General features: G+C 38.4%; 1 protein-coding gene across 5 annotated transcripts in view; it reads left to right on the plus strand.

Annotated features, from left to right (window-relative positions):
- Positions 1 to 9,197, plus strand: part of MYO5C (myosin VC) — a 29,875-nt gene extending 20,678 nt beyond the window's left edge. For 2 of the 5 annotated variants that reach the window (XM_032446948.1, XM_032446949.1), the window contains 9 exons: positions 356 to 407; positions 612 to 777; positions 1,045 to 1,132; positions 1,801 to 1,899; positions 2,757 to 2,911; positions 3,539 to 3,628; positions 4,690 to 4,840; positions 5,262 to 5,544; positions 6,668 to 7,434. In XM_032446948.1, coding sequence (XP_032302839.1) covers positions 356 to 407; positions 612 to 777; positions 1,045 to 1,132; positions 1,801 to 1,899; positions 2,757 to 2,911; positions 3,539 to 3,628; positions 4,690 to 4,840; positions 5,262 to 5,544; positions 6,668 to 7,154 — 1,571 coding nt within the window. In that variant the 3' untranslated portion in view covers positions 7,155 to 7,434. Of the gene's footprint in view, positions 1 to 355; positions 408 to 611; positions 778 to 1,044; positions 1,133 to 1,800; positions 2,215 to 2,756; positions 2,912 to 3,538; positions 3,629 to 4,689; positions 4,841 to 5,261; positions 5,545 to 6,667; positions 7,435 to 7,626 lie in introns of those variants that run through there. The other 3 variants (XM_015872838.2, XR_004308583.1, XR_001557447.2) reach the window with 3 other exon arrangements.
- The last annotated feature ends 5,434 nt before the right edge of the window (positions 9,198 to 14,631 follow it).

Raw genomic sequence — 14,631 nt, forward strand, 5'->3', positions numbered from 1 at the left:
TTCAGAGGCAGAAGGAAAACTTCCTGCTAATTTGCTTGTTTCAGAGTTCGTCTCTGTTCAGGAAAGCAGAAGTTGCTGAGGACTCTCCAACTGCAGTGTCCTCCCAGGCAACTTATTTTTTTCAGTTTGCTGAAAAGTAAAAGTAGTTTTACTGCCAACTGCAAGGAGTGGATAGTGTCAGAATTCCCTAGCACATAAAATCTTCTGCGTGGAGTAATCAGAGAATTTTCTGATCAGTTATATAGCACCATTCCATTTTGTTAGATAAAATTATGAGTTGAAGAAAAAGTTTTACTAAATACAAATACAGAGCAGTAAGACAGTGTGGTCTTGTTTCTCTTTTCTTTTGTTAAAGAGATGTCTAATCAGCTGCATCGTGAGCCAGAAGGGGACAGAACACTACGACGGTAAATAGGTTCTTTCTTCTCTCCTCTCCTCCTTAACATAAGAAGTGCACAAGCTGTGAGTAACAAACTCACAGTTGAAGTTCCACATCCAACATATGATTCATCCTGTAGCACTGAATACAGCTAACAGATAACAGGTAAGCGTGCTATGACTGTGCTTTAACAGAAGAAGAGTAAAAGACAACGCTTCCTGTTTATTTCTAGAACAAATGAGGTCCAGAATGGAACAGACATAAAAGAAGAAGAGAGATTGAATGTCATAAACCAAGAAATGGAGGGGCTTAGCAATGGTTTGAAGCATGGTGAAATCCAGGCTGAAGTAAAAAGCAAGATGAAGCAAGAAACAACTCGGCTTACTGTGGAAAACATGGTGAGGAAATGAAATCCTCCTTAAGAAACTGCACCTGAAATATAGGATTAAAAGAAAGAAATTATGGTATAAGTATGGATATGATATTTATGATATGGGTGGGATGTTTTCTCAGTGTGTTGGGTGAGGGAAAAGTACAAGGGTTTCATGTTCCTTCTACCTAGTGTAAAACATGTTGTAATGCCCTTTTTGTGGCACTCGCATGTAGCTCTAGAAGGGATTTCTTTATTTCCATTGCTCTGAACTCACCACTTTTGATTATTATAGGACCTTGAAGAAGAACTAGACATGAAAGATAGAATAATAAAGAAATTGGAGGATCAGATCAAAACTCTTACCAAGACTATTGAAAAAGGTAAGGCAAGATGCTGTTGTATCATCTTTTCTCATACCTCTGAATGTGAAAGTAGTTTTACAAATGCAAAACCAAGTAGGCTTTGTTGAATGGGTTAGAGATACAAAACCTCAGGAAAAAATGCCAGGAGACCATCAACAGAAATTTTATAACAACCTATCTTTTTCCAGCTAAATAATGGGCATACGTGGCGCCTAGACTGTATGATAAAGTTTAATTCAGAAGTATCAGGTTCTGTCAGCAAAAGTTAGTGCACACCCTCACACAGGCTGTCTCTCAGCCAACAGGATGTTAGCTTTGCAGATGACTATGTTGTCCCATTGGCGTTCAGGTGGCAGATGGTTACTGATAGGAAGTAGATTGTACAAAGTTCTTATGCAGCAAGTAGTTCATTACTAAGAATACGCTTCAGAAGGATGCAGAAGTGACTAAGGTAGAGGTGTGTCACTGCTGTTTGTTTGCCTTATTAAGGTAATTCCATTGAATTCATTGAGACTTCATGTAAATAATGGGAATGTTCTTTAACTCAGTTTTTGGAACTTAAGAACATTCATGTGAATGGACACTGTACTCTTATAGAGGAACTGCTTTTCTCCAATAGTTTGTTCTAACACATGAATGGTGACTTAGTAATTTACCTGCAGTTAATATGGCTTTGTATTTGACAGGCAGTGATGTTCATGTGTCAACTTTGGACAAAGAGTACATTGGAATGATGGAGTACAAAAGAGAGGATGAAGAAAGGATTGTTCAAAATCTGATCCTTGGTATTTTAGTAACATTTGGAACTTCATTGGTCATCGGTGATATTTGGCACAAAACACAGCACTACAACAAAAACTACAAGATACCATATTTCATTTTTGATCAAAGATGGCTTTATCTCACTCTCTTCCCACCAATATAACTTGGAGATGCTCTTTTCCTGCTGCCAATCATTTCAAATCCAAAGTGATTTATCTCTGACTCTACATAATTCTGACTCTAATGTTTTCCTTACTCTTTGTTGACTTGTAAAGCTGTAAGTCTTAGGAGCACTCTTGGAACTTCAGTTTACTTTCTTCCAGTCACCTACAAAGACTGTAAGTCATTGGATATCTGTCCATGTGCAGTGTCTTAATCTTATCTGTCCTTTTCATATCATTTCATTCACTGATTAGAACTGTACTTTCATGTTCCTCTTGTGAGGGAATTTTGCCCTTCCTCTAAGTCACTTCACAATGCCAGCCTTACTGCCAGACCAGCCTTTTGCATTAGCTTGCTGTTAGTGGGAACTCGACAGTTTCTCCATGCACGTCAGTACTTTTACAACTACTACTTGGAAATAACTTTACTACAGTTAGATAAATACAGGCCAGTGTTGGGGGTTATCCTATCTCTCATAGCCCATGTTACAGCCCAGAATTTGTTGTAATGCTCTCCTTATTTTCTGGATTAATTAATGCTTCCATATGAGCCAAGCATTACTTATACAAGTTTTCAGCAGGGAGTAATTTGTCACTATAACAATTATCAAGTGTCCCATTGCTGAAGAAATGAACTTAAAGGTGCTTGTCTTTTTCAGAATGATGCATTAAAGCTCTGTATTTTTATATAATGAACCTGATGACTCTCCTTTATGCAGATTTAAAGCCACGTGGAGTTGTAGTCAATACAATTCCTGGCCTTCCAGCTCACATCCTATTCATGTGTGTGAGGTATGCAGACTATCTGAATGATGCTGACATGCTGAAATCTTTCATAAATGTAACCATTGATGGTATAAAACAAGTTGTTAAGGTAGGAATTACATTTGGCTGTACTTTAATTATTATTTTTCATGTAAAGTTTATAAGATGCATGCATAGTACCTGGGAAATGCTGATACTTGCGTCTGCTAGTATTTCTATAACAAATAATTAGTGACAATCTTTTTGGTGTTATTAGAAGTATCCCTACGAAGCCTATGGGTAAGGTTCTCCTGTGCTGAACATGCTAACATCTTTATCCAAATTAAGATATGTGAATGCTTTGTTGTGTATTTGTGATACGTAGTTCAGTTTCATTTCTGTATGAACATTGTTCACTCTTTGGCAGGAAGGCCTCCAATACACCACAGTGCTGCAGGTAGAAATGTGTAACACAGGTTCAGACTGATGTATTTAGCCCATCCCTTGCATAGACTTAAACAATGTTTAATGGGTAAAAGAGGGGGTCTTTGCTATATATTCACTAGCCTGAAAAAATACCAGAGTGATTTATATAGCTGGCACGTTACAGGTGCTATGTGTTCCTTCTTCTGTAGGTAGGCATTGTTATTACTAATTCTGTGGTCTTTAGCTAGATCTACTGGTCTTTAGCTTCAGTTTTGAAATGCATTTAACTTCATGAGACAATGCCATAAGAAGATTGCTTTATCCTTTTCAGGAAAATTCAGAAGATTTTGAGATGTTGTCTTTTTGGCTTTCCAATACGTACTATTTCCTTAACTGTTTGAAGCAATACAGTGGGGAAGAGGTAGGAGTGATCTCATCAAATAATTTCATTACTTTACCTTTGTCAGATTTCAATAAGTAAAATGGACAGAGGTAGTCAATAGATAATTGTTTGCCAGCTCACCACTGTTCCTTTAGGATGTGTATTGCTTTGCAGTGGTGACATGTCATACACGTACAAGAAGGCAGTATAGAACTAACTGATAAAGTGAAATCAGAAGATGAAAGCGCTGAGGTCAGTTGAAGACACAAAGTGATAACTGTTAAGTAGTTTGGATTCTTGTATGTGAGTTTAATGTGAGCTGGATGTGCTTGTTTAAGTGAGTTTCATCCTGAAATCCAGCATTCTTTTAAACTGCAAACTCTTACTCTATGATATCTTAGTGATGTGTTTTATTAACTGATATAGGCTGAATCAAATTCGGTGTGTAAGAATACACTCTTCAAATTCTATTTGCTTTAATCCCGAAGTTATAGCAGCTGTGCACAGTCAAGACAGCAGTACTCCCCCTCGTGGTTCTATTGATAACATGTAATGCACAGTGAAAACATGATTTAAATGCAATAACAGTCTTTTGTAATTTAATACTAACAAGAGGGAAAACTCTGAATCCAGCATGTTGAGTATTAATTTCTATTTGAAATGAATGTTTTAGACTGGATCCTAACTTATGTAAAGTCTTTATTTTTGAAAGCAGAATTCTCCTGATGAGAAGTCCAAAACTGAGAGCCCTTTGCAGCAACATAATAGATAGTGAACGTATACATATTTTTAATTAAATAGTTTACATTTTCTGCTTAAGTAATCTAGGAATTGCTCCCAAATCCACTGAAATATGTGCAAGCCTTTCTTTTGGCTTTAGTAATCTTTTGGAACAGGGTAAGCTTAAACATTAACTGGAAAATGAGTAGAGGAAGCCCAGGACTAGAAACACCCATTGAAATTATTGGATGCTTTGACTCACTCTGAGACTGGCCAGAGACCGAGTGTGCTACTCTAATATATACATTAGTATATAATACCAGTTTACAAGTATAATGCTCATGTGATTTCTAATATTTGTGTTTACAATGTAACTGTAGGAATTTATGAAACACAACACCCCTCGTCAGAATAATAACTGTCTGAAGCATTTTGATCTCTCGGAGTACAGACAGGTTCTAAGTGATTTGGCCATTCAGATCTATCACCAATTCATTCTTGTGATGGAGAACAACATTCAGCACATGATTGGTAAGACAGCAGAAGTCCAATCGAAAACAAATGTAGCTGATGAAGAACTTGTGTAAAGCCTATACATGGTGGCAAAAGATGGAACAGGCTCATTCCTCCTGTTGATTTACACGGGTGCCTGTATGCATGTTTCTGTGTGTTTAAATGTGTGTGTTATATTCCTGAATGGCTTTTTCCTCTCTGCGCTTTCCTCATGTGGGGTAATACTTTGAAACAGACCAAAGTTCTACAAAAATAGAAATTATTAAAAAAAATAAATAAATGTGTGCTTCAGAAGCCCTGGTAGGTATTTAATTTATATAGTATTGTTTACATTTTAAAATATCCTGAAATTATGTTTTGTTAAGAATTAAGTTAATAATGGGAAGGAGCTATAGGAGTGACTCCTATAGTCTTACAGTTACTTTCTGTTGTTGTTCAGTACCAGGTATGCTGGAATATGAAAGTCTCCAGGGAATTTCTGGCTTGAAACCTACAGGGTTCCGTAAACGTTCCTCTAGTATAGACGACACAGATACCTACACAATGACATCTATCCTGCAGCAACTCAGCTATTTTTATAGCACGATGTGCCAGAATGGCCTGGACTCTGAGCTTCTCAAGCAGGCGGTGAAGCAACTTTTCTTTCTCATTGGAGCGGTCACCCTCAATAGTCTGTTCCTCCGCAAGGACATGTGCTCTTGTAGGAAAGGAATGCAGATAAGGTGAGGCCAGGAAGCTTTCAGCAAGTAGTTGCTTGAGGATGAATTTTTAACGTTTTTCTGTAACTTAGTCCTGTATCTCTTTGTCACTGGATCTTCTGTGTCTGTTCTGTTGGAAGTAACCAACAGTCTTTCACTCTTTTGGGAAAAAATAGATCTTTGCCTTATCAGCTGAGCTTTCTGTGCTTAGCACACTGCAGACTGTACCTTCCATGGAAGCACTCACTAATGGAGAAAACATCAGCAGAGAGCTCAAAGTCAGTCCTGTTTTTAGCATTCATCCTATGCTTGTTGGCTCATGATGATGTCTAGTATTCTCAGTAGAGTAGGCAGGTTTAGAATCCCCCATGTGGCAGACAGATGAAAGCAGACTTACATTGTTTATGCTCTATCATGAGAAAAGAAAGCACTGAGACAGAGCCGTGTGAGGGTTCAGGTCAGACATCATCCATCTTATAATCACCCAGAGCATACGTTCCAAACAGTTCATGCAAAATACACACAGTTTTTCTCCATTAGACTAAGATCAGTCCAATTTTGAGCCATTTCAAAATGTAACTAGAAAAAAGCTTCTTAACCTTTATATCAGCCCGATTAGTAGTGTGTAAAGATTATTCTAATCTCCTGCATTAACTTAGTTGTAAATTAATATTTTTAACATATACAATGCTACAATGTAGTTACCAGGGCTAACAGAGACTGATATTTTTCTGATCTTCTGTAACAGCTAAACTAGTAACTTGCTTTCTGTTGGGCAACCTTTAAGAAATAAAGTGAATAAATAAAAAAGGATGAAAGAGATTTATATTAATATATATAATTAATAGTAATAATATCAATAATATATTAATAAAATTATATATATAGTTATTGTTATGTATATTATATAATTATATAGATTATAATATAATATATTATATATTATATAATACAAGTTATTAAGCTTAAAAACTAGCAGGCTTTTGTTTGATACTTATGATGTACAGGTGTGGTTGTTTTTATTATTTAAACTCTATGAATATGAACACTGCATTAGAGGAACATTACTTCTTTAGAAGACTTCAGTGTAGTTTGTTTGACAAGAGGGAACCTGACATTTCTGTTGTCTGTTCGTGGCATAACCTAGATGTAATATCAGCTATTTGGAAGAATGGCTTAAGGACAAGAATCTTCAAAGCAGCAATGCCAAAGAAACTTTAGAGCCTCTGTCTCAAGCAGCCTGGCTCCTTCAGGTCAAAAAGATCACTGATGATGATGCCAAAGAAATATGCGAACACTGCACATCACTTTCCACTGTGCAGGTAATGAACCATTTGTTTTATTCTGGCTCCAACCTGCCCAATGTAATTTGCTGCAAAGAGCTATTGGCCTTTCCTTTGATAAAAACAGCATTCGTCAGCTTTCTGCATCACCACTTCTTATATTTGATTTTTAACTCCTTATTTCCAACTGCTTTAACTACTTCTGTGGTGAATACCTGTCTGCCTTGTCCTATCTCACTTCTTTATTCCACAATGATTATTTCTTTTCACTGTCAGAGGCATTTTTGTTGTTTCCTTTTATCAGTTCCACATCTTCCTGATCCCGCTGACAGCTTTGGAAATCAGTCATAGCAGTGATCATATATGCAAAAAATAATTAGGTTCTGGGCTGAAATTTTCACTTGATTGCAAAATTTCTTACTGAAAGTTCAATTAAATACCAAGAAAGGTGGCATTTTAATGCTTTCTTCACTTTTTGTAACGTATTTAAGTTGTGTATTGTAATTTGAGCAGATAGTTAAGATCCTCAACTCATACACTCCGATAGATGATTTTGAGAAAAGAGTGACTCCGTCATTTGTTCGCAAAGTCCAGGTAAGAGCAACACCTCTTCTCTTTGATATTAAGGTCACAGGGCACTTCATCCACAGTGTGTTTGTAGCTGCGTATTTATACTTGGCCTTTGTGTCAGGTGATGACTACACTGCTCAGCAGTCTCCTTAAAATTACATGGAGGCAAGATTTGCAATGAGAAAAAAAAAAAACAATGGTTTTGATTTAATTGGATTATGTTATTTTCTTACCATTTCTGCTATTATTTCAGGCTATGCTAAACAATCGTGAGGATGGACCGCAACTGATGCTTGATACCAAATACCACTTTCAAGTGATGTTTCCTTTCACACCCTCTCCACATGCTTTAGAAATGATACAAGTCCCCAGCAGCTTCAAACTTGGCTTCCTCACAAGGGTTTAGAAAAACCAGTGCTTTGGTATTTACTCTGAGACTTAATAAGGACAAACAGACTTCCATGCTTCCTTTCTCCAGTTGGAGGATGGTATGTTAGCTTGCCATGAATTAAGCCATTAAAAACTTGTTCTGGAGTCAAGACTTAAAAAATAAGAATCATTTCAGCTTGTGATTTCCTTCTCTGTTTTTTTACTGTTGTTTGTTCTTCTTTACAGTCCTATAATAATGACATCAGCAGGACATAATTCCACACAGTTTCTTAGCCCAAACCTGATGAGGAAAGAATTTATCTGACAACTTTGCACTGGTTCTCTGTCAGTAACATTAAAGCACTAGTCACAGGGAAAGGTTATGCTGCGGTTAATATAATTACTGTACCGTTTTCCTTGACTTGCTTTCTGTACCAACAGATTTTCCAAGATTATTCCATTGTCTTGCTGTACTGGATTTGTCTAAGACAATTGCTGTAATAAACTCATGCTATCTTTGTAGGAATGCTGGCTTGGCTCACTCAGGCTGGCTGTGTGCATTATAGTTTAGGCACAGCAGACAGCTCTTCAGCCTGGGGAGCAATTTGGACACTTCTTTTCTAGGCAGATTTTAGCTGTGTTCTCTGCAACGATGTCTGGATTTTTGTTTTGATTATCAGAGCAGAAAAGTCCGATATAAAATTCCTGTTGTGATCCAAACTACAAGCTTATTTCTTAGAATAATTAGGAGTCCTGTTCTAGGTCTATCTCTAATGCAGTGTCTTTAGGAACATACACTGAGTATGCACTCATATACAGATCTTTCTCCCATTCTTTTTTGCTCGTTTCCCTCCCCTATTTCAGATGCTGAGTAGGAGCTGCTATGGTCTGAAATTACTGATAAACCAGTCTTAATTCCTTGCATTTTTAACTTGCAGGATCCTTAGAAACAGAAGTGGTCTCCTTTTTGTTTTGTTCAACTTTATTTCTGTAGGCAGAACACAAAGAATAACAATTTCTTTAATACTAGATCCTGTCAGAACAACTGGAGAACCAGCTTTCACCTTGCTGCAGTGATGGCTGTCATTAGAAATGCTTCAGAGCATGCTGCTAGTTTTCTGGCTAGGCTATTATGGAAATACGGTACCAAAGCTTAGAAATATTGAAGGGATTCTAATGAACTTAGTTAATTTGAATGTTACAGGAAGAGAAATTTGATTTTTGTATTACATAGCATTTAAAATTTGTAAATACAGAGAAGAATATTTTTGTTATATTTGTTCTTGATATTTGCAATGAACAGTGTCATATTCATAGTGATTACTATGGAGGTGCATGAAGAATATATGGTGGAACATTCTTTGTTTTGTTCAGCAGCTGTAAAAGTTGTACAAAACTTAGATGTGTGGGCAGGCTGGTATTCCTATCTGTTAAATAAAGCAGCTTTTAAATCAATTTGTAGTGTTCTGAGTGATGCAAATATTTTCAGTGAAGAATTATTAACAATTTACTTGGAATTATGGGAACATGAGCGGATACTGCCATGTATTGTACCACCAGTGTTTATTCACTGCTCCAGTTTCCTTGCTGCAACATTGTGTTTCTTCCTATCAGAATGGTTTGCCGATGCTGGTGAATTTCTGTACCGATCTCAATGAAAGCAGGTTTAGTTGCTGTGGTTTGCATATAGTCTTTTTTACACTTACTGGAGCTGTGTGTCACCTGGCATGGTAGGAGTTAAAGCACAGTGCACTCCTGCATCAACATCACAGGGTGTCTGAAGGTATGTAGGTAAGTATGACAAAAATTGTTGAGGGAGGAAAGTTGTTCTGACAATTTGATAAGTGAGTTTGAGAGGAAACTTACTGTGTTTTTGATGTTCATGTCTGCAGCCAATATGTAGCTACAAAGTTCTGCTTTTGGTTTTCCTTCTTGGAAGGAGCAGTATTAGTGAAGGGCAGATACATGGAAGAAGCGTTTCTGAGGATATCTTCCCTAGAATGATATTGAAGAAGAAAGTTCTTGCATTCAAATGGAAGCATACAGGATGATGGTCCTTCTGCAGTGGGAAAGTGCTGAAAGCACTTATGGAATGTGTTTAGGCATGTGACTGCTGTGCTTCCTGGCAACCGAACTGAGCAGTGCAGGTGATCCCTTTCCATCCTGTGTTTCCATAATATTTGGGTAAAGAAAAATTAGGCTGTGTTAGCAGATATGACCTTCAGCACTTCTACCAAAGTTTTGCAGCAGTTCTCACAACTTTCCCCCAAGTTTTTTTTACAAGTCTAGGAAAGCAGCAGTTATTAATCTTGTTGATTTTCAAGTTATTGTGTTAAAATGGGTGAACAGTAGACATATATCCAAGGAAGAACAAGCATGGACGCCACTCAGGGTTTTTGACTTAGAATTGTCTTTAAGAATATGATGTAAATTCAACATAGATTAGAATATCAATTTGGAAAACTAGAAAGCACAGCAGCCAACCATCTCCTCAGTATGTTTAAACATCTGAAAGATATCAACAAATGGCTGCAGCGTGGAATGGGCAGACATTATCTATTTTGCTTAATAGTTTATATTCTGACAGAAGGCAATTGAAATAAAGCCTCTCAACTATAACGGTCAGTATATAACTGACCTAAGGTGACACAACTGGAGAGGCTGAGCCTTAAATACCCTGTAAGTAGCCTTAATAGGGAGGTTGTCCATCTGCGTGGCAGTTGCACACAGCTTCTTTGCTCATCTTGAGAATCTCCAGGTTCTTGCAGTTGGAAAAGGTAGGTGATTTGGGGTATTCATCAACCAGATTCATTGTAGCATATCTGTTAATGTTTTTTTACTTCTAATTTAACTTTTAAAAAGCCTGTAATCCAGATTTAAGGATGTAGCACAGTTGAGCCCTGCTGTTGTAGACACTTCAACTCTATTAGGAAAAACTACTACGGGGAAGGTCCCTGAAAGGGTAGCAACTTGGGGACTTGGGCTCACTGTTTGCAGAAGAATGGATTAAAAGCTTCAGGGCATATTTGTTGTTTTTTATCCAATGGGATAATAACTCCTGGTTGCATATAGCTGGTTGGAAGCTCTGTGTGGATTTGAGATTAATGTGATGTAGTTTGTGTCAGGGCAGATTTCTTCATGCATACTTTGGGATGAAGTTACACAACTCCTGGAGATAACAGACAAACTTCTGATGACTTGACAGGATTTCTGAGTTCGTCATCTCCTGTTTCCAGCACTGAAATACGTCAGGATAAGTAGCTGAACAGAGACAACTGCACAGAATAAATTGTTATTATGTTTTTACGTACATCCAGCCAAACACATTCTGAAATCTGCGTAGTTCATTCCATTTACTTTGCTTCCCTTTTTAATAGCTTCCTTTCTTAACCATAAACTCATTATCTGTGCTTTTGGCTAAATACTGATAAATTATCTACATAATTTTAAAAGTTTTCATTTAAAACCTGGGAAATACTACATTTTTTCCCATGGAAAGTGTAAGGAGGAGATTGACACGATGATATTGTTTGTTTTTCTGACTCAAGGAGTTTCTAATTCTCCTTTGATGATCGTGCTCTGATCACAGTGATGCCTGGCTTGAGAACAAAAACGGGGTTCATAATGACCCAGCCTACATTGTGCCAGATCATCACTTTCTGCTCAAGCAGAACATTGTGTGAAATGTATGGCTGCCAACTGAATCCGAACTCATATATCATACGTAATATTGACTATTTAATAATACAGTGGGGGAAAAAAAACAAAAACACAAATATTGATCAGATTTCTCATAAATCCAGCTGCTGGGTGTTTCTAGTCACTGTCTAATGGCATTAGTTACATGAAAGCTAAGGATCTGCATGTCATGCATGTCATTAGTCAGTGCGCAGTCAGTGCTCATTACAGCAGAATACATATTTTGCTTTTTCTTTCTAAAATTCTTATCTGTAGATCATGTGACTGCCTTGCACGCAGTGACTGTTCATTAAGCTCAAAAGATTAGTCAGAGAGATTATCCAGCCTCCAGCTATCTATATGCTGTCTAAGCTGCATCAGCTACCGGAGCAGCAGCAGGAAGCTTTGTACTGCACTGGAGCAAACTCTTTCTTTCTTCTCTCTTACAGCTCTCTCGCACCGCAGCGATGTGTGACCAGACCTTTTTAGCGATTGTATTTGGTCCGTGTGACAAGTGCTCCAAAGAGAAGCCCCTTCGGGCTGTTTACATCAAATCAGAACAGCTCAGCTACTGCTCACTATGTGTGGAAATGGTATGTTATTGATTATATCATCTGGAATGTGAAAAGACTGCAAAAAGTAGAGGTTGGATGTATTAATAGTCCATTGTGTTGGATTTTTCTGGACAGAAGCAAGCATTGCTAGGCCTGAAGGTTGGCCACTTCTAATTCAAGTCGACACCTCTGCAAACACTTGATGTTATTCCATAAGCCTGAAACAGATGTGACCCTGGGTTCAAGGATATGTTTTTTGATTCTTGATTGGAAAGTGGCCATGAGATTCTTTTCCCTAGGGCACTGCATTCCTTAGCTATGCACGTGTTATGTGCCTGTCCAAACAGGGCTCTGAGGTATATGTGTGTGAGTCTGCTTAGCCTATGATCTTGACTGTCTCCCTTAAACAACACATTAAAAAGACAAAACTTTTGCAACAAGCTGACTCAGCAAAGACTGGCAGATTGGGGTCAGTCGAACTGTTGCAGCTCTCCTCAGACACAGAACTGGAGTGCTCTGTGCATGGCCCACTCCAGGCTGAAACCTTGTTGTCTGGCATGCTACCTGCAGTACTCGGGTGTGGAGTCTGAGGGAGTTGTAGGTAGCTGCAATGAGGATACAGCGAGGAAAGGCTGCATAGCAGGGGTGGCTCTTCTGTGTGTGTACCACCACAGAAGGTCCTGCCAGAAAACCTGTATGAAGAAGGAATGATGATGGAGACTTCTTAATCTTCAGCAGTTAGTGGTGAGGTGATAACCCACTCTCCTGGTAGGAAACACCGTCCCAATGTGGTCACAGTTGTTTTTGTTTTAGTTTTTTGTAGTTAGATACAAAGCTCAGGTACTTACATGGCGACTGAAGAGCTTATTTCCAAAACTGCTTTTGCAAACTTAGGGATTTCATTGTCCTGATTATACTCCAACTTGGAGTAACTATTTCATCCTCCTGAACAATAGTGTAGCAGCATTTATAGATACCTTTCCCCTCTCCTTCCCCAGAACTGGTTGTGACCATAACTGAACAGCTTTCAATACAGAGTGTTATATTTGAGCATCAGGTGAAGTGATCTCTGTAGGAATGCTAGAAGTATTAACTAGCTGTGACTGGAAAATACAGTAAAAGGGGCAGATGAGAGCACTGATGTGGTGACTGCAGATGTGTGCAGTACAGTCATTTGTCACGTTGTCAAGAAAGAAATTCAGATGTAGTGACTGCAAGACAAAAGATGGTTTCTTCTCTGTTTATTCTCTTCTAATGCCTTTGAAGCTGCTGCTTTGCTCAGGTCTTTCTTGGCCAGCAGCCTATAAATAGTGATTTATCTGGTACATTTTTGCATGACTTGGTTAGTGCACACTGTCATAGCAGGAAACTGGCTGGTTGCTATGTACAGTTACTGTAACTTTCTCCTTATCATTTGCAATGTGGAAGTTAGACTGTTACCACCAGAAACAGCTGCTAAGTGGAAACAGACTGAGACTTCAGGAGGAATTGCCTCCATCCCTAACAGCCTGTTAGGCACTGTATTAGCACTGCAGTACGATCCCAGCCTTTCTTGTAGATCTGGATTTAGCTTTCTTCTACATATTTATTTTATATATATAAAAAACCCCCACAAAAACCAAAAAACAAACACAGCTCTTTGCACCAATAGTGAAATACATACAGCTTGGAAGCAGCATCCTTTTTTCAGACTGGTTTTTCAGAGCTGTGGGTGTCCTTTGGTGTATGTCACAGTGCACAGTGTGTCCTTGCCAGGCAGGTGTTTGTGCATGGGTGTGCATAATGTGTTGTGCAACTGGACAGACCTTTTGTAGCTTCTCATTTGCACTGCTGGTGGTCAGTACAAAGTGACAGCAAAAAAGAAATTAAATACCAGCCATTACTGCATCATTAATGGAAAATGACATTACAAAGCCCAGTTGCTGCTTTTCCACGCTGTCCACATGCCATACCTTCCATACAGGATGTTTTCACAGCATTTTGGCCTGTGCTGATGTGTTCTGAAACTCGCCTGAAATCAGAACACAAACTAGGAGGACCTATATTTTATCTACTGCTGCAGACTGAGCTGCTATGTCAGATTAAATGTGGTCAGCTCTAATATTGTGGTAAGAAGTTGTATACAACTAAAAAAAAAAAGGTATATCACCTTCAGTACGGTTAGATTTTATGAAAAGGGTGGAATGAAAATATTTGATTGCTTCTTAAATGGTAACATTTTTTCTTTGGAAGTTGATACGGTAGAATGTTATCCATTAAAATGACCCAAACCTGCTTTATTTGAAACTCCCAAATGGCCTTACTCTAATTTGTTTGGATTATTTTGCGTGGTTAGCTAATGATAGTGTTACCTAACTTAGGTGCACAAAATATATTCCATGTGTCACACACTTCTACAGCTCTGCTCTGGAGACACTTCCCTGTTGGAGCACAGGACCAGATCTAGGCCTGAAATCCACCTCCATGGTGACAGTGGGAAGCTCAGCAGCTCTGCCTGTGTGTCCCAGTTGGGCAGTGGCACCGCTGCTAAGCCAGTGTGGGAAAGGACTCATTTTCTCCAGTACAGTGTCCAGGATGTGCCCTGAGTCCAAACAACAGCTGCAAACCCTTACTTTATTATCTCCCTTTCCAATCTTGGAACTTCTCCAGGTTGAACA

This window comes from Coturnix japonica, chromosome 10, assembly GCF_001577835.2.
Source record: "Coturnix japonica isolate 7356 chromosome 10, Coturnix japonica 2.1, whole genome shotgun sequence".
Taxonomy (NCBI): Eukaryota; Metazoa; Chordata; class Aves; order Galliformes; family Phasianidae; genus Coturnix; species Coturnix japonica.